The sequence below is a fragment of the Equus caballus genome, chromosome 3, assembly GCF_041296265.1.
Source record: "Equus caballus isolate H_3958 breed thoroughbred chromosome 3, TB-T2T, whole genome shotgun sequence".
In the NCBI taxonomy this organism is placed as follows: domain Eukaryota; kingdom Metazoa; phylum Chordata; class Mammalia; order Perissodactyla; family Equidae; genus Equus; species Equus caballus.
Window position 1 is genome coordinate 67,007,647 of NC_091686.1, and position 25,432 is coordinate 67,033,078.

Consider the following 25,432-nt stretch of genomic DNA (forward strand, 5'->3'; position numbering starts at 1 on the left):
AGCGAACCTATGATCCTAATTTTTCTTGAGGAGAAAGTTCAGGATAGTTTGTTAATTAGCTCAAGGTCACATGGAGAGTTAATGACTGAGTCTGGTGATCTTTCCATAAGATAATGATACTTTCCCTAAGAAATATTTTAAGAAGTCAAAATTCGAGCCTTTGAGGCTGTGCAATTGATTTAGATTAAAGGAATATGCTAAAAATGAAAGCAATATTTTGGATAAAAAATGTTAAAGCAGGTTGGAGAGAATTGCGATGGTTCTCAACCAGGGTAATTTCTCCCTAAGGAAACATTTGGCAATGTCTGGAGACATCTTTGATTGTGACAACTGAGGAATAGGGGGAGGAAGGGAGGTGGGATGTCACTGGCATTTCGTGGGTAAAAGCCAGGGATTCTGTCAGTCATCCTACAATGCACAGCCTCCCACAACACAGAATTATCCAGCCCAAATGTCGACAGTGTGAAAGCTGAGAAACCCGTTAGATGTTTTCCGTTTATTTTAGACCAGAACTTGGATTTCCTTAAACAATGAGGTGAGATGTATACGATATAAAATAGTGAAATGAGATGTATAGAATATAAAATACCTTTAAGCTCTTAGTTTCCAAAGGGTTTTCATTCACTCAAAATAAAATTATATTTGCCAGAATTGCTAACTTTGACTGCAAAGGGCTGTACATTGCAATTGCTTAAGAGGCCCCTGCATTTTGGGCTAAACATTCCAACTTCTTCTGTCCCTGTTGGTAATCCATCATTTGCCTCTCTCCTGTACCTTTGGCTTCTTCCTGTCAATTATCTTTCACATTAAAAACAAAACCAAAAACAAAACAACTCTCTCTTTTTTTCTACATATTGACTAATCTTACCCCTTCCTTTCTCAGTTCAACATCTTTAAAGATGGACTTGACCTATTGAGTTTCTCTTCTCTTCTAATCAGCTAGTCAACATACATAGATTTTAAAAAATCAAATAGTACCAAAAGGCTCAAAACAACAAACGGCAGATCTTTACACCATGCCTTCCTGCCTTTCCACCTCTGTAGAAGCGACATTTGACTCTTTCTTCTGTATTCACCTCTGTCTTGCTAAATAATTTGCTGGTAATGCTCTTTCCTGCCTTGTCAAGTTTGGACTTTACCTATTGAGTTTTCCTTCTCTTCTGATTCCAGTATAGTTACTATAGGAGGGATGCTCAAACCGTTTAAGATCTGACACAGCACAGATACTGAGTAATCACAACTGGTTTCCCCATAAGGTGTGTGTGGGCTAACTGCTGGTCCTGATTTTATGACAAATTTTTGTTAAATTATTAATGTTTATGTTATTATTACCATAAAAATATTATCCACTGCTGAAACAAATGATATACTGTGATTATGTTGTCTTGCTTGCACAATTTTTATTTTCCAGAAGTTATTAATTGATGCTTTAAAAAATCATTTATTCCTCATTAAAAGCTCATAATCTCCACCCTCTCTCTGAGTCTTTGCTGCTAGGCAGAGCTGATTCTCCATCCTGTGATAGTCCTGTGTTCAGTTGTTGTGCTTATTACAATATACCTTAAAGATTTGTGCATCTATCTTCCTTACCAGGACATGAGCTCCTTGAGCTTAATGATAGTATCTGTTATCTTTGAACCTTTGGTGTCTTGCACTAGTGCTAAATATATAGTGCTTAATAAAAATTTGTTGAATTGTGGATGGAACAAGAGTGTCCTTTCTCTCTGAAGCAGCCTTCAGTATTGAGTAGATGGTTTAGTGAGCATTTCTCTGATTTCTGAGTGACTTCATTACAGATCACAAACTCAAATGTCTGTCAGGGTCTAGGCAGTTAAAATAAATGAGTGCAGCACCCTGATGGGGTCTGTGGCATTTAACGGTGTCATCCCGCTGCTTAGCTCCAGCCAGCTGTTGCCATGAAGGTGTTTCAGACCTATGTTGCCAGACCTTCTGCTTTTTCAGTGGAAGCAGAAAAATCTAGATTTCATATGAACTATCTTGACCCAGTTTTTTAAAACTATGCAGATCAAGAAAATGGTCCTTCAGGCTGGATTTAGTTCATGGCCACCAGCTTATGACCTGAAGATAGTTGGGTGGGAGTAGAAAGAACAGTGCACACTACCCCAGCCCCTGTGCTTGCTGTTTGGTTTGCCCAAGAATGCCTCTTCCCCAGGGGTCCTCTCCAGGGGCTCTCCCCAGTGGCATCCTTTTGCCAGGGGATGCGAGCATGTGGAGTGAGGCTTAGCAGAAGAGAGCCTGAGCAATGGCCCCAGGCTGCCAGAAGGTTCAGAGGGCCCAGGCAGGGTTTCAATGGAATCAAGACTCCCTCTGTTAGGCACAAGTGGAGCATGATGGGTTAAATTATGTGTGATAGTAAGAAGGAAGGCAAGTAGGCTGAAATTTTCATGCTACGTGCCAAGCCCTAGGCCTTTTCTTATGTTATGTAGTTTAAATTTTACAATAACCTCGAGAAGGGGATATTGTCATCCCCAGTTTGCAGGTGTTGAATCTCCATGAGATTTAAAGATTTTGTAAAATTCCCGTCGTTAGAACAGGTTAACTCCAGAAGTAAGTCCTCCTGATTCTGCTCATGAAGAAAGCCCATGTGTAGGGTTTTAAAAATGAGTTAAATTTGTTTTATAATAATGAAGAAATTGATTGAAATTTTCCAGTAGAAATGGATATTGGAATTTTTTAATTTGAAGCTTGTTTTGTTTGTTTGTTTATCGATTGATTTATTCGTTCTTTCAGCATTTGTTGACTATCCATTGTGTTGTGTGTTGGATACCAGAATTACAAGGATGAGTAATACACAGTTTCTGTGCTTGACAAGCCCTAAATGATTGCTTGTTTCTGGTTTGTTCTAAGTGTGAAATGAGGAGGCCAGGTGTTGGATAAAAGATTTGAAAAATCTAGAAATTTGGTGGTTAAATTGCATTTAAAAAAAAATCTGTCACTCCTTTTTGTCTTGTTGCAACAAACAAAATATGCTAGTAGAAAAATTAGAAAGTACAAATAAGGAAAATTACAGAAAAAGTCTCTAACAGTGTGAACAACTCTCTATCTACTTACCCGCGTTTTTGACTGTTTATCTATATGGATATTTTTCACACTTTTATCACATACACATGTGGACAAACACAAGATTACACTACATTACTTTTCTATAGCCTGCTTCTCTTACTTAGGAATATATCGAAATGCTTGGAAATGTGTTTTTAGGGTTGGATAGCATTTTGTTCCATAAAAATAGTTCCATATATTTAATCAATTCTCTATTGTTAGATATTTAGGTAATTTCTAATTTTTATAGCCTATGTCATATAGAGAATTTTTGTAGCTAATTTTTTTCATGTATCTTGAAGTATTTCCTCACTACTAGAAAATTACTAAAGATGAAATTACTGAGTTTAAGCATTTGTATATTTTTTGAGTTTTTTGCTTTTAGCACATACAGTGCTAAATTGTCTTCTAGAAAAGTAGAACCAATTTACCCAACACTACTGGATTTGAGTTTTCATTTCTTTTCACTGTTTCCAATGCCAGTTGCCACCTCTTTTTTTTAAAAGAAAATAAAAATGTTTCCAATATAATAGATAGAAAAGAATCTCTGTTTTGAAAGACTTTTTGAAAACTCTTTTGGCCTTTGAACTTGCTAGATACTATTGTTCTCTGGTACAATACTATCGCTTTCTGTTATGGTTAATCGGTTGGCTGATTACCTGCCTTAGTAGCTTTGCAGGGATTTGAGGCTAGTGTGTTTCTGGATGCTCACGGATGCTTGTTGAACTGAATTGAACTGGAGAACATGCATAGTTTAGAAACCATTGACGAGATGTATAAATGTGGGCGAGTTATCTTATTCCTACTATTTACATAATACTGAGTAATTTGATTGAGCATTGTTTACATGCCAGCCCTGTGTTAAGTGCTTTGCATGCTTACCTGGTTGAATCCTCACAACAATGCTCTGAAGAAGAGAGAATAATTATCTCCACTTTGCCACTGAAGACGCTGAGAGGTTATGAAACTTGCCTAAGGCATGTGGCTGTAACATGGCAAAATAGGTCATGAATCAGGACCAGCGCTGATCGTGAATTCAGGACTAGCTAACTCCTAAGCCACATTATCTCTCCTCCTCTGCCCTCCCCTCCCCTCCCATCTCCTCTCCAATTTATTATAGACACTTTCAAACATATATAAAAGTAGAGAGAACAGCATAGTAAATGTTGGTATACCCACCACCCAGCTTCAACAATTGTTAACATGAGGCCAATCTTGTTTCATCTATACCTTTCCCTCACTACTTTGTACCCTTCTTGCATTTTGGATTATTTTAAAGCAAGTCTCAGAAACATTAATTTCATTAATAAGTATTTAAATATATATTTCTAAGAGAAATGGGACTCTGTTTGTTACCCTAAACTACAATATCATTATCACACTTTAAACTACCTATACCATTTCCTTAATATTATCTAATGTCCGGTCAGTGTCAGATTTCCCTGATTATCTCCTAAATGTTTTTTACAGTTGGTTTCTTGGTCCTGAATCAGGACCCATGCAAGGGCTACACACTGTATTTTAAACTGTTTTAATCACAACACAGTGTTCCTCTCTTCCCCATGCATTTACCTGAGGCCTGTCCTTCTCAGAGACAGATACTTAGCTGGAGGAACCTGAAATTTTTAAATAATTCTCACGAATTGAATATCTTGTTCTCACCTCCTCAGAAGGAAGCACACTCAATAGTTAATACCTGAGAAACATTGGGTCTCTGTGAAATGGAGAAAGGACATTGCCACATGGGTTCTGTTGATGCAAATAATCTATAATCAATCTATAAATCAAAATTTGGAGTGAGTTTATTATAAACCAGATCTGAGGACTATAGCCTGGGAGCTTCCTTCCCCCAAGAAAGGAAGCACACCCAATAAGTGGTGTGTACAGAGTGGTTATATACTGTCTTGGAACAAAGAGCATATATCACGTATGACAGGAATATCTCTTTCACTACTGTCACAAGATTCTTAGCTAGCACAGCAGGTCAGTGGTCACAAGATGAGTGTAGCAGATGGGTGGTCAGCAGGTGAGTGGTCACAAAGTGAGCACAGCAGGTCAATGATTAATCCTTAGTTTCTAGGAAGAGACTTTTGTCCTTAAGGAAATACTGATATGGGAGGAAGATGTATCCCTATCTTTAAGGGCATCATGCTCGTCCTTGGGACATTGTAAATGTTTAAAGCAGACGTACAATGCATGCTCAACAGGCCATATCAGGACCTTTTGGAAAAACAAGGTCAGGCCAAATTAGTTTGAAACCAAATGGCTTCCTTATATACTCCAAAATATCCAATTTCTTTTCATTTATTCATCAGCTCATCATCCATTCTCCCTGGAAATCCATCAGTGTGTTCATCCGGTGGCTGAGAACTCCCTCTATTTTTCTGCTTGCATGATAAAGCTCCATTACCAGCTATGACCAAATCTCCTCACTTAAGGTGCATAGTTAGGTGTAAGTGATGTTGGCTTGAAAAGTCTGTCTTGAGCTCTGAGCTTGAAAAGTGAGACATGCTGGCCTGTGTACCTCTCACTCGCTGTGGGAGAATGACCTGGAAATGGACGCCACAGGCTTGTTATTTTCATGAATGGGACATGACTCCGATAGAGTATTTTGCGTGGAGCAAATTTTCAAGTTTTCATATTTATTTTGGTTTTGTTTTGAACTTGAAGGTCTAGTGATCCTCCACTGTGTTGTGGCAGATGGGAATTCAACCAGAAGTCCCGAAAATGATGGCCTTCTCTGTGGAGATCCCAGAGAAAACTGTGCAGGTAATGGTTAACAAGCGATGCGTTTGTATTTTATAAGCTTTATATTCAATCACGAAAAGTTGATCTTTCTAGTTTTAATTTTCTGTTAATATAGTAATCATAAAACTAGGCAGTTCTTTGAGCACATATTACCATACCAGGCAGTGTGCTAAGTGCTTTATATACAGTAATTCATTCACTCTTTACAAGAACCCTATGAGTTGGACAGTATTCTTTACTTTATTTCAAAGTGAAGCCTATAAAGAATATGTAACTTGCTAAAGGTCACACAGCTGGAATATGGCAAATCTGGGATTCACACTCAGGTATTTCTCATTCTAGTGCTTCCATTCTTAATCGTTATACTATTTTGCGTGTCGCAGATGTGTGCTCCAGAGTCTAGCATGGGATATTTTGGACTAGACTCATAGAAAGTTGATGTATTCTATTCAAATTAAAATTATTTTTTCTATTCTGTAACTTAAAAGAAGGGAAGAAGGAAATGAATTTTATGTGTTTTACCTGGGAGATGCTTGACTTAGTATTCTGAAAGTTATTAGTCTAAGGCAGGGGTGAGCCGTAGTAAGGGATCCGATAATAAGTATTTTAGGCTTTGTGGGCCATGTAGTCTTTGTTGCAACTGTTCAACTCGGCCATTGTGCTATGAAAGCAGCCATAGACACTATGCAAATGAATGGCTTTGGATGTGTTCCGATAAAACTTTATTTAGAGAAATAGTCTGTGGGACAGATTTGGCCCTTGGGCCGTAGTTTGCTGACCCCTGGTCTAAGGTTCTGTCTGTCCTTTATAGATTGTATGGTGTAGTCTTCTACACGGGTTATTTCTGATTTCAAAACAAAACAAAACACAGGCCAATTCCAAAAGTAGAGTGGAGTGGAGAAGACCCTCCAGTACTGCCTGGAAACTTCTCCAACTGGGAGTGTGATGACTTGGTGTTGAATGCTCTTTTCCTAGCACCCGGGAAGCTGTAACTGAGCCAGGAGCATGCTGAGCAAGTTGTCCTGCTGTGAGTCATCCGTTCCAGCCCAATTGTCCTCTTTCTTCCTTCGCACTAATGGGTGGTCTGGAGAGCACCCATAGCTGTGGAATCCACTGGTGTCTTAGGTCATGCTTGTGTGGGTCCTGTCACTCAAGTAGGGAGAAGTACAAGGCCAACTTTATATGTTTGTGTGCTTTTCTTCAGTCTTGTTTCAAATGCCTTAAATGACAGACAGCATTTTCACATTTCCTTTTGGAGATTACTCCATAATTTGATGATTGACAGTGTTAAAAAATCTTCCTCATCATCGTAAATATGTTTTCTAATTTTTTTATTGTAGTAAGAAAACTTAACATGAGATCTACCCTTTCAACAAATTTTTAAGTGTGCTATACAGTACTAACTATAAGCACAATATTGTACAGCAGATCTCTAGAAATTATTCACCTTTCATAACTTAGGTAAGTGGAACTTTATAGCCACTCAACAACAACTCTTTATTCCCCCTCCCCCCAGCCCCTGGCAACCACCATCCTATTCTCTGCTATTTATTTATTTATTTATTTATTTTTTTTTTTTTAAAAGATTTTATTTTTTCCTTTTTCTCCCCAAAGCCCCCCGGTACATAGTTGTATCTTCTTCGTTGTGGGTCCTTCTAGTTGTGGCATGTGGGACGCCACCTCAGCGTGGTCTGATGAGCAGTGCCATGTCCGCGCCCAGGATTCGAACCAACGAAACACTGGGCCGCCTGCAGCGGAGCGCGCGAACCCAACCACTCGACCACGGGGCCAGCCCCTATTCTCTGCTATTTAGCTACCTCATATAAGTGGAATCATGTAGTATTGGTCCTTCTGTGAATGGCTTATTTCACTTAGCATAATGTCCTCCATGTTCATCCCGACATTGTTGCATATTGCAGGATTTCCTTCTTTTTTAAGGCTGAGTAGTATTTCGTTAACTGTATATATGACATTTTCTTTATCCATTCATCTGTTGATGGACACTTACGTTGTTTCCACATCTTGGCTATTGAAAGTGATGCCACAATAAACATGGGAGTGCAACTATCTCCTTGAGATCCTGATTTCAATTCTTTTGGATAAATACCCAGAAGTGGGATGGCTGGATCATATGGTAGTGCTATTTTTAACTTTTTAAGGAAAATCCATATTATTTTTCATAGAGGCTGTAGGTTGACTTTTCAGGCTGTTAATTGTTTCTTTCCTGTGCGGAAGATTTTTAGTTTGTTTAAGGTCACACAGTAAGCAGAGTAGCCTGTCATGAATTTGGAGAGACTGGCTCTAGAATGTGTGTAGTTAATGTTAAACTGCTAGAATCATGTAAGAAGATCAGAATGCTGAATAAATGAGGGAAATTCTGAAAAATAATTGCTTGAAAGCCAAATAAGGACAATAGGTTCTTGAAAGAGGAATTACTGTGGAGCAGGAGCAGATTGTCTCTGTTAACTGCCTGGCTGACCTTGAGCAAGTCACTTAAGCTTTCAAAGACTCAGATTGTAACCTGTAAAATGGAGAAGTTAATCAAATGATCTTTAGGGGTCTTTCCTATTTCTAAATGATTTTATGATTTTATTTTCAAATAGCCCCAGTCTCTAAGCATTCCACTTTTAGTTTGTTATTTTCTATCTTAAGTGAGGCATTTATTCATTCCACTAATGTTTATGAGCACCTACTATGCAGCAGGCCCTGTTCCATGGGCCAAGGATGTGGCCATGAACAAAATGGTCAAAGATGAGGTCAGAGAGGGAATGGGTGATGTCATGTGGAGTCTTGCCAGGATTACAAGGCCTTTCAACTTTTACTCTGAGTGAGTTTTAATCACTCTGGCGTCTGTGTGCAGACTAGATAGTCAGGGCAGAAGCAGGGAGACTAATTAGATGTTGTTGCCATGGAGACTACCTCCAGCCTAGAGATGATGTTGGGCTTAGACTAAGGTAGTAGAGTTGAAGGGATTACTCTGCATGTGTTTTGTCTTTTTTTGCTGAGGAAGATTAGCCCTGAGCTAACATCTGTGTCATTCCTCCTCTATTTTATATGTGGGTCACCCCCACAGCATGGCTGATGAGTAGTATAGGTCCATGCCTGAGATCTGAACCTGTGAACCTGTGCTACCGAAGTGGAGTGCACTAAACTTAACCACTAAGCCATGGCACTGGCCCCTCTGCATATATTTTGAATGCAACCAATAGGATTTTCTGATGAATTGGATGTAGAGTACAAGAGAAAGAAGTCAAGATGACTCCAAGATTTTTGGCTTGAATAACAGCAAGAAATGTAGATACCATTTATTCTGATGAGGAAAGACTGATTTGAGAGGGAAAATTGGTGTTCCATTTTGGAAGTGTTAAATTGAAATTCCAGTTAGACCTCAAAGTGGAGATGTTAGTGGGACAGTGGCATTGAAGGAAGAGATCTGGGATGGAAGCATAAATTTGGAAGTTGTTACCATAAAGGTGTTTAAAGTCAAGAAACACCCAAGGAGGGAGTGGAGAGAGGAGAAAGGATGAGAAAGCATTGAGTCCCAATGCACTGCAAACTTAAGAGGATGAAGGAGATGAGGATGAACCAGCAAAGGAGAATGAGTAAAGGAGGCATCATATGCATAAGAATTCCATAGCACACACTCTTGAAAAACAAAAGGAAGTACAGGTTTTCTTTCTGTCTGTCCATTTTTCTTTGCCCCACAGCCATGATTAATTTTAAATAGGTACAGATACTCTCACACCTCAGCACTGGATTTTTTTTTCTTCCTTTAAAGGGATAGAATGAAAAACGGCAGCTCTAAGTGCAGGCCCACTCCTGTAAGCTCAGAAATGGTTGGCACAGCCCTCCTGGATAGAAGACGTGCTGATCAGACCTGGCTGACCTCCTGTATCAGCACATCCTAGGAGCAGAGGAGAGTTCACAATTGCACCTGTGAAATTTATTTTTCTTTTCCTGGAGCTACAGACCCTTTCACATAGCTATAGGAAATGGCATTGAATGTGAGACAAATGGGAATCCTCAATTACAATGAATATTCAAATTTTGTACTTTTTCAAGGACAATGTGAATTTGCATTCCCTGTCTCAGGGAGATAGTTGACAAGATAAGAAGGAAAATTAGCTTAAAAAATGTAAAACTTTTGGGCCAGCCCCGGTGGCCTAGTGGTTAAGTTCAGTGAGCTCCACTTTGGCAGCCCAGGCTCAGTTCCCAGGTGTGCACCTACACCGCTCATCTGTCAGTGGCCATGCTGTGACAGTGGCTCACATACGAAAAGAGGAAGATTGGCAACATATGTTAGCTCAGGGTGAATCTTCCTCAGCAAAAAAAAAATGTACATATGTATAAAACTTTCTTCTTCTCTTCTTGGCTTAAAAAGTTTGTAAAATGAGGAAACCCCTATTGGGAAAGTGCCTGGAAGCCAAGGATGAGAATATTGAAGCCTTGTTCTGCCTAATAGATCAGGAAGAAACTTGTCTCCAAACTCTGCTGTGCCCACATAAACTCTTCTGTACACTAGTTGTTCCCTTTTTTAGGTCAGATACTTGTGTGGGATGGTGAATTTATAGGGATTTGTTTTCCTCCCTGTCTTTCCTTGTTAACACTTGTGGGACTTCTACCTCAAAATTTGGCACCCGCATTTAAATCCGTTACACAGAGATTTAACTTTGTATCTAACTAAAGGGTTAGAGATACTGTGAGGTTATGACATGGTAAGGAGAATTACAAAAACACATTGTAATCATAATTGTCTATTTCCCTTAGAGTTGATTTCAGAAGTGTTGCCGATAGTAACATCATTTACAAAATCATTAAATAGATTTGCAATGAGCTCTACTGGAATAAGTAAGTGAAGGTTTTATAAAGAAACCTAATGTATCCATTCTGAAGAGTTTTAATCACAAAGGCATCACAAAGCCTGTTTTGGCTTGAATAAAAGTCATGTAGAGAAAGATTAAGGAACCACTCTATATAATCAAATCGAGGAAAATTCCATATTTAAACTCAGTCATTTGGATGTCTGCTGTGTTCCTCCACTTTAGTTTGCCCCAAGAGAATCCATCACATGTCATCTAACTATCCATCTGACCCAAGGAAGATGACTACTTCTTATCTATCTGTCCATACAATCAAAGAAAAGTGTTCTTACTTCTGATCCCTTTTGCTAACTCTTAGAATCAGATTTTAGCACACAGTGACCTGCAGTAACGCTTGTGGTTTCTTATTTAATTGGCTTTAGAATCTTTGGGCTATAGTGCCTCATGAAGAGGTTGAGATATATTACCTGTGGTGCACATCCACTTAGGAGATTGGGTTGAAATCTGGCCCACTAGAGGGTGTAGTTTTCCAGTGCAATTTTGTGGGACAGACTCACTCCCAGAGGAATGTTTTGGTTTGGGGAATGTGGTTTGGAAAAGAGTAAGGTGGAGAAAAAAGATCAATTAAGGTCCTCCACACCCAGTATCAGGCGAATCTTCACGGCTGTTACATTTTCAAGACCATGTCCTTCACTTCTCAACAGAGAAACACAATATGGGGGACTAATCATTCTTTTGTCGTAGGATTACTTTTCCTTCTTCTTGATAAACATCCCTGGAATAGAAGGGTAGATTTTGCCATCCCCTGTCCTGTGTCATCAGGTCTCATGATAAGCAGAAAATGTTAGATTTCACAGTTGTTCAATTTCAGATAATGTGACCTTGAGGAATATTAGATGAAAGCAACTGGAATTTAAGGTGCATTTCGAAAGGGGGAATGCTGACAAGCCTTTCGTTTCCATTAGAGAAGAAGAGAGGGTCCCATCTGGCTTTTAGGGGGTGGTATGTGTCATTTATTTTTCTTCCAGCTTTTAAAGTTCCGTAGAGAAATCACTGGACATTTTCTGCTTGGTGGCATGGAAGAGTTTTTAAATCCACATAATGCTGGGAATATTTAAGAGCATGCTTATTTGGCAAAGGAGAGAGCTCTGTGAGTGATCAAAACAGGGTCTGGCAACAATTTCCCTGGCATGGATTTGTGCCGCTTAGATGAACCGAGGCTGATCAAATCACTGCATCCAGCAGCTGCTGCTTAAGGCTTTTTGGTATCATCTCTGCATGGTGTTTATTAAAAGGCCAGCTACATTTAAAGGGGCATAATAACTAGAGGAATTAGTAAAGTTCAGATACAGAGCCAGATGGCTTATATATAAGTCAAGCATGCTTTGCAAAGTAGGAAGGCCCCTCTGGAGCACAGCAAATCTGTCACTAAGTCTTGCCGCCTCTTAAATTCATCGCCTTGCCCTCCATCCCCCTGGCCCAGGCCTGCATCATGTATGTCTGCATGGCTCAGCTATGGCCTGGTGTTCTCTTGCCCCTGACATCTTCCTACTGCAATCCAGTATGCACTCTCCTATCTAATACATTGATAAAATGCTTCACAATTTAAAGTATTTTTTACATATACCATTTAATTCAATCTGTAAAATCCTTCTTCAGCTTTCTCCTTCCTTATATTTCAAGCGCTAACACTTCGGCCTTCGACATTTGAGGTCTCCAATTTCCATTCACAGCCGTCCTTGGCTGCTCCCCTTCATGCCTCTTCCATTCCCATTAAATCTGACTCCTGCCCCTGCATCAGGCCTGCGGATTCCTGATCCTGAACTTTTGCTCTTGATACTCTCTGTAACTCAATTGCTTGTTCAATTCCTCCTAAAAATCTACGTTTTCCTGAAATTTTTCTTTAATTAGGTAAGCAGGCTTCATAATGAAATAAGATTTCTCTTAGAATTGCCAAGATTCTCAAGATTCTAGAAGCAACTCATTTTTTACTGAGGATTGTATTGTCCTGGGCACTCTGCTAGGCATTTCCACATGTATTTTTTTCTTTGAGCCTCTCAACAGCTCTTTAAGGGAGATGATAACATCTACCTCATCAGTGTTTTATATAACCGTTTATAGATGAGAAAACTGAGCCTCAGACAGCTTAATTAGCTTGCCTGGGCCCATGTGGCTAATGAAAGGCCGAGCTGAAAATGAAAGACTAATTTTCTTCCTCCTGATCCAGTGTTTTTCCCACTGCTTCCAGTGCACCACAACTGTTTGTATGATTACTATGGCTGTTTTACTGCTTGGTTGCTTATTATTGTTTTTTAGTTTGTTCTATCATACCAATTTAGATAGATAGATAGGATATCCTCTTTTTCCGCCCCCCCCCCCCAATGCCTATTACAGGACTCTGGAAACTGAAAGTACTCGATGAGTGGAAGTTGACTGATCCATTTATTTGCCAAAATACACAGATCTTTGCCTTTGAGACACTCTGCAGTTATTTCTGGGAGAAATTTCAATGAGAGTCCCATTGATTGGCACGCATGGGAGCAAATATCTGGTGCATACAAGCAGTCAGCATGACTGGTAATCAAGCCACCAACCAAAACCAGGTCAGCCAGTTCCTCAGCAGCGTTCTGCCACCCCTGAAACTCTGTGACCTGGCGTCCCAGGAATTTGCTGTGTATAGATGGTCCAGAGCTCTTTGTGATTCCTCTCTGGTGGCCCCTGGACAATTATATGTACTCGTTTCATTATATTAATCAGGAAGTTTAATAGTTATTGGCATTAATAAAAGGATTGTTTAATGTCTTTGCGGTACCAGGTGCCATAGAAACCTAGTGTGAAATGCCCTTCTGAAGTGCACACCATGGTCTTCCTGGCTCCACAGGTGTCTGAGTCCTGTAAGCTGTTCGTCATACCATAAATTTGGAAAGTCCAACCCGGGGCTGGAGCTGACTAGTTAGCTGTTTTCTCTGGGTGTGGGCCCATGTCTGTTGTGAATCAATATACGGAACAGCTAGTTAGTATTTCTGTACTGTTTTACTTGACAATCCTTATTGGTTGAAACTTTCTATATGTAAGCGATGGAGAAATTGCTACATCTTGCTGTCTCCAGTTGAAAAATTAGGCAGTCAAGACTCTCTAAGGACAAGAAAGGGAAGTCAGTGCAGGATTAAAATCCGGATATGAAGCCTCCAGGATTTTCCTCCTTTTTCAGGGCAAGAGAAACTCTCCAGGGTTCAAATGAGAGGGAGAATCTCCCATTCAGGCAGGCGTGACTTCTGGGTGCCTCAGGCAGAGAGCGGATGACAGCTCCCTGCTGAACAGCTGGCTTGACAGAGAGCCAGAGTGGAGCAGTTGAGAGCATGAACTCTGGGGCCCGACCGCCTGGGTTTGAGTCCCAGTTCTGCTGTTTCTAGCTGTGTGATCTGGGAAGGGGACTTTGTATGTGCTGTGCTTTGCTCATCCATAAATAGGAGTTAGAATGGTGCTTACCTCACAAGGCTGTTATGAGCATCAAATTAGTTAATATATATATACATAAAGTATATAGACCATCATCTGGCACTCAGTAAGTGCTACGTAAGTGTTTAAGTTAAAAAAAAAAGGAAAGGAAAAACGCCCTTCTCTCTTTTCAGTGCTGTCAGCCCCACGGCTCTGATAACCTTCGCGGAAGAAATAGTCTTCTCTCTTATCACAATTGTGCTTTACCCTTTAAACGACACCAGTGTGGATGCAAATCTTAACTAAAATATAAAACATTCCCACCACAATCCCCATTACCCAATAATCTCGAGGGCTATTTTGGGGCCACCAAAGTCTGATTCATGTCCCAGTGCAGAGAGAAGGATGTGTGAGAGCCTGGAGTATCTTCTACAGGAAAACTGGCGGCAAAGATAGGAATACGATTCTACTTAGAAATGTGTATTTAAAGTGAGTTGATTTATTGAACTTTTTCTCATTTTTCAGCTACTACTATGCAATCAAAGCGAAGGGGCCACTTCTCTCGGTGCCCCAAGCAATATAAACATTACTGCATCAAAGGGAGATGTCGCTTCGTGGTGGCCGAGCAGACGCCCTCCTGCGTGTAAGTGGAGCGCCCTGAGCCAGCGAGCGAAGGGGTGCAGAATGGTGCCAGCCTGGGTCTTGACAGGACTGGAAAGTCTGAGCTAACCAAGCCATCTGTAGGGACACGGTGCCGCTTGGTCCCGCCCCCGGGCCGCTTCTTTAGGGGCCCATTCAGGGGCTACTTCTGGAGAAACTGACGCACACTTTCCTCCTGAAACATGAATGTGCGAGAGTCCAGATCCGCTCCAGGTGGGGCTGGGTTTTGTGCTGCCTGGTGCAAGCAAAACTGTTTCTGTCCAGTGTTAAGAATGCTTTTCAGCTCAACTAAACTCCCAGGTAGTGCGAATGGAAACAAATTCTTCGGGCATGTGTTAGGTGGCTCAGAGCTAATGTAAATATGAAGGAATTTCTGCCAAATTAAAAGCTACTTTTGCAAGTGTCAATTAAGTGCAATGAAATCAGTCCTATTTATAAATAGCGATTCGCAAAGCCTGTTTAGTACAGCAGAGAATTGGGAGAAAAACACTCTTTCCAACACTTAGTAAATTGAGTCCAAGTTTAATTTTACTCAAGGACAAACAACTTTTTTGCATATTTTAAATATTCATTTTACTCTAAAGAGATGTCCTTCTGCTGTGCTGTATGAGACGTTTCCTCATAGAGGAATGAGGTGATTTTTTAAAGTATAGATTTGACCTAAAGTTCATAGAAATTTTATGTTCTTCTTTGTCATTTCCCCCAGTATACATTTTTTGTTTTTCATAAGTATCTCAGAACCGTGATTCCAAACCCTAATTTGGTGCAATGTTTAAGAGTCATGGACTTCTTCAAAATTTAATTATAATTAAATTTAATTTAAAAAGATAAACATACATAGATAATGCTTAGAGTAGAATAAGAATTGCTACTGTAAGGAAGTAATTTTTGAAAATGTGCCTGTGTGTGTTGGGAAAGAGAGCTGTTTTGTTTTGTTTTGTTTTGTTTTTTAATTTCATTTAGTTGCTCACTGGCTGGGGAGCATATATTGAGTTTTAAAAATATTAATGACCTTTAACCCAGCACATTTTTCTAACTGGCCCCTGTGTCTATATATTTATTTGTCTTTAACCCTGCTGCCTTCTGAAATGAAAACCACAGTGTAACCCACTGGTTCAGATCCTGGGTGCAGACCCACACACTGCTCATCAAGCCATGCTGTGGCGGCATCCCACACAGAAGAACTAGAAGGACTTACAACTAGGATATACAACTATGTACTGGGGCTTTGGGGGGCAAAAAATAGAGGAGGATTGGCAACAGATGTTAGCTCAGGGCCAATTTTCCTTGCCAAAAAACCCAAACCCAAACCCCCAAAACAAGGCCTTAATCTGAACACCTTCTTAGTGGTGGAATGATACAGAGTCAATGGGAGTGGAAGAGCATAGGTGTCAGAACAAAAGATAGTCAAATAGTCCTAAGTTAAGATTTTGTTTCTATCAATTATTTTTATTTATTTGTTTATTTTGAGGAAGATTAGCCCTGAGCTAACATCTGTGCCCGTCTTCCTCTACTTTATATGTGGGATGCCTGCCACAGCATGGCTTGACAAGCAGTGTGTAGGTCCACACCCAGGATCTGAACCAGCAAACCCCAGGCTGCCAAAGCGAAATGTGAGAACTTAACCGCTGTGCCACCAGGCCGGCCCTGTTTCTATCGATTATAAACTGTGTTAACAATGGGTCAATTACCTTTCCTGAGCCTCAGTTTTTTTCATCTATAAAAGGGAGTAATAGTATCTTCGTCTTAAGTGTGAAACATTAAACAAAATACTACAGTAAGCAAGAATACCTAACCCTAACCTGTGCATGGCACCCAGCATGGAGTAAATATTCCATAACTCGTACCATTGGGGTGCGTGGGAGATACTCAGCCTAGCCTGGTCCTTTCAGATGACTTGCTGTAGCACGGATTCAGGCAAAACTGTCTGGCCATTGATGACTATGCTGTTTTTGGAAGCCAGAAATATCTCCTTTTGCTTGGGATCACATGAGTTCGTGGACTACTCTTTTTACATTAAAAAACAGTGTGTTTCAAATTCCCTATTAGTTTTTTCAGTATTTTCTTGGAATGAGGATGATTTGTTTCCAGATAGATAATTTTTATTTGTTCATGCAGCACAGTTCATTTAAGCAGTATTACAAGGTGGTTGGGCCATGAACTTGGGAACCAAACTTCCTGCTTTTGAATACTAGCCATGCTCTCTTAACTTCTCTATACCTCAGTTTCTCCATCTGTAAAATGGTGTTAATAATAGCACCAACCTCAAAGGTTGTTATAAGGATCAACTGAGACATTGCTTATGAATCTCTTAGAGCAGTGTCTAGTGATTATTTCAGAACAGCGATTCCAAATCCTGATTTTGCGGTGTTCTCAAGGGTTATGACCATCTTTAAAAATTATTGTTATTCTTTTTTTACTCTTTTTTGTGTGTGTATGTGAGGAAGATTGGCCCTCAGCTAACAACATCTGTGCCAATTTTCCTCTTTTTGCTTGAGGAAGATTGTGGCTGAACTAACATCCGTGCCAATCTTTCTCTGTTTTATGTGGGATGCTGCCACAGTGTGGCTTGAGGAGCCATGCCAGGTCCGCATCTCAGATCTGAACCTGAAAACCCCCGGCTGCCAAAGCAGAAAGCACAAACTTAACTACTACGCCACCGGCTGGCCCCTTTAAAATTTATTTTTTATTTTATTTTGTAAAATATTTACTAATAAAAACTCATGTATTCACTTACTAATCATTTAATAAACACGTACTAGGATCTTGCACTCGTTGCCTCCTCTGCTCCATTGAAATGGCCATCAGCCGATACATTATTAGTTGGATAAGAAGTGAAATAACATGAGAGCCACTATAACTGCCTATGTAAAGTTTTGACCTTTCCGCATGGCTTCATTGGGTTATAACTTACAAGAAGTACTGCTTACTGGGAAATTCAATTAAAACATGGTTAAGCCACTAAACCCAAAGCTTACAATTAGAAAAAACGTTCTAAAAGAACAGCAAGTCATTGTTGTGTATTTTATGGACAAAGTTATTGTTTAAAAGTGTCATATTTAGTAAATTTGTTAGAGAAACATTTAAGCTAATTGGAAGAGACTATATTTGTAAGATTTTAATTATGCTCTTAAAAAAACTGTTTAAATCTCCCTCCCACACATACAATTAAAAGTGATGTTTTTCCCCCAGTTCCAGGGCTATGTGCAAGAGATTTTTGAAATTTCCTAATATTTCTAAGCTCTCTTCCTGTTATTTTGACCTTGCAAGAAAAATATCTGGCCCTCTTGCAGGAAGCAATTTTCCCTCAACATCCTGGGTCCTTTGTAATAGATGGCGTTAGGTGTCTTTTCTCCTTTGCTTGCATTGAATCTCACCTTTCCATTGATGGTTGTGACTGAGCTAGTTTTTTTTGTTTTTTGAAACATTATCCAGCTACAATATTGGTACTAAGGGATCTCCTTACTTGAGAAATACAGGCTTTGTGGGAAGTAACTGCTTTGGCTCTTAAAATGAATACAAATAAAATATATATAATGTATTTTCATATATATATATATATAGAATATAAATAAAATATAAACTGTAGAATGGCCTGGCTATAGATCCTTTCTTAAAAACAAAAAGCAAAAAAATAAACAAGGTTGCACAGAAATCTTTTCAAGAAGCAGAATTTCATCTTTTTGAGATTTAAATGATTGTGTATATGACCAGTATCTCTTTGTGTTTTGAGTGAGTCTGAGGAGAAAAAAGGAAAAATATTTGTTAATGCAAAGGTCCTGCTGTTACAACATATAATTTTGGTTTTACAATGTCCTCAGACAAACACCTTTTGTATTTTTTAAGTATCTGACACAATTCAGAGAATACCATGGACAGTCCCCAAATCACTGAGCCTTTAGCTCATTGAGCGTTACTCAAACAAGTCTTGGCTTGGTCAAACGGATCTGTAACTGTCACCTCAGACTTGGGGCATCTGGTGAGTTGAGGTGAATCCTAAGACTGTATTGATAGAGAGTTGAGAGGATGAGGGAAGTGACAGTCCCACTTGGGAGAGCTTGTTGATTTTGGTCATTCTGTTTTATGACGGGCGTGGAGAAGGGGGCCGTTTAGAGGAGAAGGGAAGGAATGGTGTACAGGTCTGCAAATGTGGCCTTCGAGGATCAGATAAAGGAACTGGAGAAGCTAAGACCCATTGCATTTGGGGGGATGTAGTTGGGGAGGTGGTGAACAGCCGAGCATTCCCTAATCTGTGAGCCCTCCTCACAGTCGAACTAGCACTGACCACTGACGGACGGAAGTTACCAAGAGAGAGGCCGGGGGGTGGGCTGGGGGAATCTTGTTGAAAAACATTTGTGGACCTCTCTACGTATTGCATGTTTGATCGTATAAAACAGCACAGTTTCTTAATGATTCATAATAAGAGAGTTTGGGCACACTGAAGCTGTTCGTATTGCCCTCCAATGAAATGGGAAGTCCTGAGGATTTTTGGATTCCTTGTCCTGGAGGTATTTAAGTCCTTGGGAGTGCTCTGGAGGAAATTTTATCATGCTCTCCCTTTACCTTAGAATCGAAAACTTCAGAATGAATTTTAATAAATTGTCCTCATCTCTGTTTATTTGTACTAGACATATTGTTCATAATGATCAAGTGATGACAGGTTTTCAGCAAAGAAAGTGAAATTACTCATGAACACAGTGGTTGTACAGTTTAAAAAAAATTTTTTAAAGGAACTGTGTCCTTTATTAATTCGAAGAAATGAAAACGGTGGTAGTTTCTTAAGAAAAAAATAGTAGAGATTCCTGCAAGTCTTGCGTTTTCACCCTGTGGCCCTCCTCTTGTTTTGCTTTTCCAGCTGTGACGAAGGCTACGCCGGGGCACGATGTGAGCGCGTTGACTTGTTTTACCTGAGAGGAGACAGAGGGCAGATTTTAGTGATTTGTTTGATAGCAATTATGGTCATTTTCATCATTTTGGTGGTCAGCATCTGCACATGCTGTCAGTAAGTATTTGTACGTTTAATTTTAAGTCAGTCTGAGAGATTGCATCTTGCTCTCTTTTCTTTCCTTTCTTCTTTCCTTCCTACCTTTTCTCTTTCCTTTTTGCTTTAATTTAAATAAATCACTTTTTGAGGTTTGCCATCATTTATATTGAAGTATTTATAATAAACCAAGTGATATATGATTTCTGTCATTTTACTGAGCATAATTAATATAATTTAAAATAAAATTTGTATAAATCTCTTAATTAAAAAAAGAGGGAGGAGCAAAATGGATGAAGGTGGTCAAAGGGTACATACTTCCAGTTCTAAGACAACAAGTCCTGGGGATGTGAGCATGGTGACTAGAGTTGAAAGTTGCCTGGAGAGCACATCTTAAAAGTTCTCATCCCGAGAAAGAAAAATTCTGTAACTATGTGAGGTGATGGATGTTAGTTAAACTTATTGTGGTGATCATTTTGCAACATATACAAATATCAAACCATGTTATACACCTTAAACTAATACATTGTTTTATGTCAATTATAGCTTCATTAAAAAAGCCAATTATTTAGTCCTAAAGTCAGTCATATTTTATGTGGGTTTGTTAGTAAGCTAAAGAAGACTCTGGTTTCTTAAACACAATAACTTTGAAAGATAGAAACAAACATTTTTTTTCCTGGCTACATTAAAATAACGAATTTTATTTACAGAAGATGAGTACACTGTTCTTCTTGTATTTTCATTTTGTACCACAACTTTGGGAATCAAGAAACACCTTTCTTTTTCTCTGAGACAGAGTGGCTTGGTACAATTCTTAAAGTAGTTTCTTTTGGAAACCCATCAAATTTTTATCAGGACTCCCGTAGTATGCTAAAAAGGCGTTTTTTTAACGCGCTATCTTCTTGTTTTGAGAAGCTAGCCTAGCTTCCTGAACTGTTACATTACTTTTGGGCCATGGAACACACCAGAAGAGGGTGCCTCATGACCCTTTTCTTTACAATGTTCTCGGTAGAAAAACATTAGCATAGTTCCCGGGAGACTAGAGTCTTTGATTTTTGTCTCAGTCCTACCATTAAATATCTTTGAGATCTTGGACAAATTTCCTAGCATCTTTAAACTTTAATTTTGTTTTCTGTAAAATGAGAAAATTAAACCAGATAATCTGTAGGATTCCTTCTAGCTATAAAATTGAAACATATTTTTAAAATTTTACCTACTTTATGGCAAAAAGGAATTTTGATATGCCAGATTTGGGGTGGAACTGAGAAATGGCCTATTTTGTTACATTAATTTTGAATTATACTTTAAGAAAACTGGACTGCCATCCAGAATATCGAGTACATTTCTTAATGAATGTGTCTAGAAGCTTTATTAACAAATCCAGAGGCTGCTTTCACTTTCTTGGTTTTCTTATGTCTGTTTCCAATTTGTACTATTTATTTGCACATTAAATAATTCTTATCAGTCTATTTTGTAAAATGACTTGGCCTGAAAAATTTTCTTGTGCCAGCCAAGCTCATCACCAATCAGGCACCATCTTCTTTGTATTTTGTTAACTCTACTCCATCCACACTGCTGCCCATTGTGGCTATCACGTGAGCCTGGAAAAAGAGATGGGTTAAGAGAGAACCTAAAATATTTACCAAAAAAAGGAAACCTATGCGTTTTTAACATTCTAGAAATAAGATCACACAGGCTCTCTTGATGATTAATTTTGTGTTCACTAAATTAGTTTTGTTTTGACTAAAATGTTCACTGAGATGAACTAATAGGCCTATACTCATTTCCAACACTTTATTTTCCAAGTCCTCTTCGGAAACGTCGTAAAAGAAGGAAGAAAGAGGAAGAAATGGAAACTCTGGGTAAAGACATAACTCCAATCAATGAAGATATTCAAGAGACTAGTATTGCTTAATGGTGAGTGCGATAAACTTGGTAGGTGGGAAACTAGTCAGGTGACATTGACCTGGTGAAAAGGGGCTGGACTCCGTCCAGGAAATCCTTGATTGGAATTCGATTATGTTAAAAACATCTAAAAATAAATTAACATTTTTTCATAAAATCTGAAGCCCAATACAAGACTTTCTCCTGTCTTTCTTTTGCGTTTTATCACAGAGACAGGCAGGAGGGAGAAGCCTTTTATATACTTTTTCTAATGTACCAAGATCAATCTTTCTAATTCTGCATCGTTGTGGTACTTATTTTATATTTTTTCCTTCTCATTTTTGGGCAAAAGAAGAGGTATTTTAGTTTAGACATCTCATGTTGAAAGAAAATAACAATAGCAATGTTTTTGTAATAACTTTATTTATTCAGCATACCATATGCCAACCACTGTTCTGAGCACTTTAAATGTTGTATCCGTTAGGATCCCAGCAGGAGTCACAAATCCTCTTGGATGATCTAACAAAGAGGTTTTTTTTTTTTTTTTTTTTTTTTTTGAGGAAGATTAGCGCTAAGCTAACATCTGCTGCCAATCCTCCTTTTTTTGCTGAGGAAGACTGGCCCTGAGCTAACCTCGTGCCCATCTTCTTCTAGTTTATATGTGGGATGCCTGCCAGAGCATGGCTTGCCAAGCGGTGCCATGTCCACACCGGGGATCCCGCCCGTGAACCCCAGGCCGCTGAAGCTGAAGGTGCAAACTTAACCGCAGCGCCACCAGGCCGGCTCCTCTAATAAAGAGATTTTGATGAATGGACTGGGAGAGCAGGGTTGAGGGAACCCACAGGAAGGTTGAGGCTCCTGGCTTCTAGCAATGGCAGGAGGCTTTCCCCGTCCCGTGTCTGGAAGGACCTGGGAGTGTTACCTTGGCACCGAGGTTGGCCCCTGCAGGTTCCACCAGTCAGGAGCCGTAGCTGCGGAGAGAAATAGGCACTGCAGGAGCCTAAACAAGGAAGGAGGCAGGAAACAGAGAAAAAAAACCTCACACCCTCTTTCCTTCTGCCTTCAGATTTTCAGCAGATGCCTCCCACTAGCCAAACCCAATCAGAATGGGAGAGCAAGGGAGCCCTTGTGATGCAAGCTGGAGGTCAGCCCCCTGGAGCGCAGCGCAGGGCGGAGAACCGCTCTGTCCCAGGGAGCGTGGAGCATAACTAGCACAACTAGCTGGGGTAGTTTGAGCTGTAATGGCTTCAAACCCAATCAGAATGGTTTAAAACAAAGGAAATGATTGGCTCGCATGAACTGGCAGTCCAGAGGGAAGGTGGTCTTCACACTTGGGTGAACCCGCGGCTCCCACGTTCTTTCTTTCTGTTCACTGTGGGAAGAGCTGGCTTGGTGCTTGGCTCGTTCCTCTTAGCAGAGGCCAGTAGCAGTTGGGGCCACATGCTTCCCTGTTCACATCCAGCAAGAGAGAGCGGTGACTTTTCCATAGCTCTCAGCAGTACAAAGACTCTCCTTTCCCAGAAACTCCCACCAGCATAAGAGGGAATAGTAAATGCTTATTGAGAAATTATAATGTTCTCCTAACTTATTACCAGGGGGACAGTAATGAACTGAAAACAAAAATGCTGGCTCTAGATTTTTTTTAATTGCATAGTACATTTCTTTTAAATGGCTTGCTGTTTTTTTCCTTATTCCTACAGGCTATGAAAGTACCTCCAGACTGGTGGCCAGCTGCAAAATGCCTTGCTCGTTTGAAAATGGACAGAATGTGTCTCAGGAAAACAGCTAGAAAAATGAATTTTAAATAGTGTATTTACTTTTTGTTTGTAATGTTAGTTTGTGTTTACTATTGTTTTTATAATAATAATAATAAGTAATTTTATTATTGCTTAGTAATTGGGAAAAAGCACCCAGTTAAGAAGGGAAATTTTAATAAACTTCCAATTAAGTTTTACTAGTCACCAGGATTACTAGTCAAACAAACAAAAAAAAAGCAGGAAGGAGTTTAGACCTTAGGAACTGAATTAGTAAAAAAGCCACCACTTATCCAACATTTACTATGTGCTAAGAGTTTGAAATATATTATCTCCATTAATCCTTTGAAGAGCCTAGGAGATATCTACTATGATCCTCATTTCCCATATGTGGAAACAGGCCCAAAGAAGGTAAGTAAACTAACGCAGAATTACAGGGTTAGGAACTGGTGGATCTGGAATTGGAACCAAGATTTACCCAGGTTCAAAGTTTGTGCTCCTAACCATCATTTTTGTTCATCCAAGTCAGTGCAGCCTGACTCACTAGTAGAACCCAGGACTTTATACTGAACTGCGTTTTGCCATGACTCTGAGGTCTGGGGTCATTTTCCTGCAGAAACTCAGAATGCAGGATCCTGGATATATGTTACTGTTATCACCACGCTTTCCATAGCATTGTGTTTTATTACGTTCCTTTGCTCCTTTCTAAATTCTCAGTGACATGAATAAATTCTACATTAGTAAAGCAAATAGATTTGCCCCATAGCTAGGGTAGTGAATAGGGATGGAAGATACATACCTGACAGTCTTTAAACCCCAGGTAAGTGTTTATGCTCACTAAAGTATAAAGAATCGTACTGGAAGAAGCTGGTTATCCCAGGGTAATGGTCAGTGACAGCACCGCAGAGCCCAAGCGAGACTGGTTGTGACCATATCCTCATTTTTGTTCTTCTGAAAAAACACTTCCTGGGGTTGCTCTCAGGTGAATTTTGGTGCAATGAAATCATGACCATAATCATCTATTACTTAGGACTCTCTTGCCAAATGCTTCTTCAACTCCACGGTACATTTGATAAAGACTCTTTTAAACTTGAAAAAGCAAAATCTACATTTAGCCGATATTCCATAGAATACAGAACTTTCTACATTGACTGGGTGGGTCATTCACAAAAAGTGATGGAAGGTGTCCCCAAATTGCTGCATTTTGGCTGTTGTGCCTGTCAGCCAAGCATCTTCTTCTCCAGAATCTTTCCAAGTTTTACTTTGCAGCATAGGCTGCATACACAAAGTGAAGGCAGAGAATTCCGACATGAGGTGAAGTCGTTTCTCACCTCTATCACTCGTCGTGTTTTGAGTGAGGCTGAGGCTGTGCTTCTGTATAACACAGAAATAGCTCAAGTATCAATAAGAGCAAAGTCAAACAACTGCTAATTTTCTAAATCTATTTTTTCTCCTAACTTAATGGCCCTTGTTGAAATAGGATTATATCCAACTGATCCATGTTATGTATGCTTTATTTTCAAAAGCCCCCTTCTGGGCTCATTCATTTCTTCTCTTTCTCAATTTTCTTTGACACTAAGAGCATTTGAAACATGCTTGTTAGAGCATTTAAAAACAAAAAACAATGCTCTTGGTGTTTCTTCTTTCCTGAACCGAGGTTGATTGACCAATGGAATCTCTCAAGCCGATTCAGGCTTGGAAAGTTTGTTTTGATCCTAAAATGTTAATGATGTCTCTTGAAATTTGGTAGGTCTAATGTCAAGAAAGAACCTCAAAGATTTTCATATCTTTTCAAAATGTGTTTTATAATTGTTTTGCTTATACTAAATGACCTTGTTTATGTACACTGTCAATATTATCATGTAACAAATAAATTTATTTTTAAAACAAAGCATACATATATTTACTTCGGAATTTTCTGTTAAATGAATTATTAATAGAAATAAATTTGAACATTATTGCTGTAAAAAACCTTATATTTTATAGAGACTACCTCTAATATGTTGGAAATAGTCTCTTCTGACCACATGTTTTCTTGGAAACTAAAGAATGTGGAATTGTGGTGGACACAATTGAGATTGTCT

At 39.4% G+C, this 25,432-nt stretch overlaps 1 protein-coding gene across 2 annotated transcripts in view; it reads left to right on the plus strand.

Moving 5' to 3' along the window:
* BTC (betacellulin) overlaps nt 1-25,239 on the plus strand; it is a 44,219-nt gene extending 18,980 nt beyond the window's left edge. For both annotated transcript variants that reach the window (XM_005608710.4, XM_023637965.2), the window contains exons 2-6: nt 5,734-5,832; nt 14,595-14,712; nt 19,585-19,731; nt 21,517-21,627; nt 23,295-25,239. In XM_005608710.4, the coding sequence (XP_005608767.2) occupies nt 5,734-5,832; nt 14,595-14,712; nt 19,585-19,731; nt 21,517-21,625 (473 nt within the window). In that variant the 3' untranslated portion in view covers nt 21,626-21,627; nt 23,295-25,239. The remainder of the gene's footprint in view (nt 1-5,733; nt 5,833-14,594; nt 14,713-19,584; nt 19,732-21,516; nt 21,628-23,294) is intronic.
* Nucleotides 25,240-25,432: the final 193 nt, after the last annotated feature.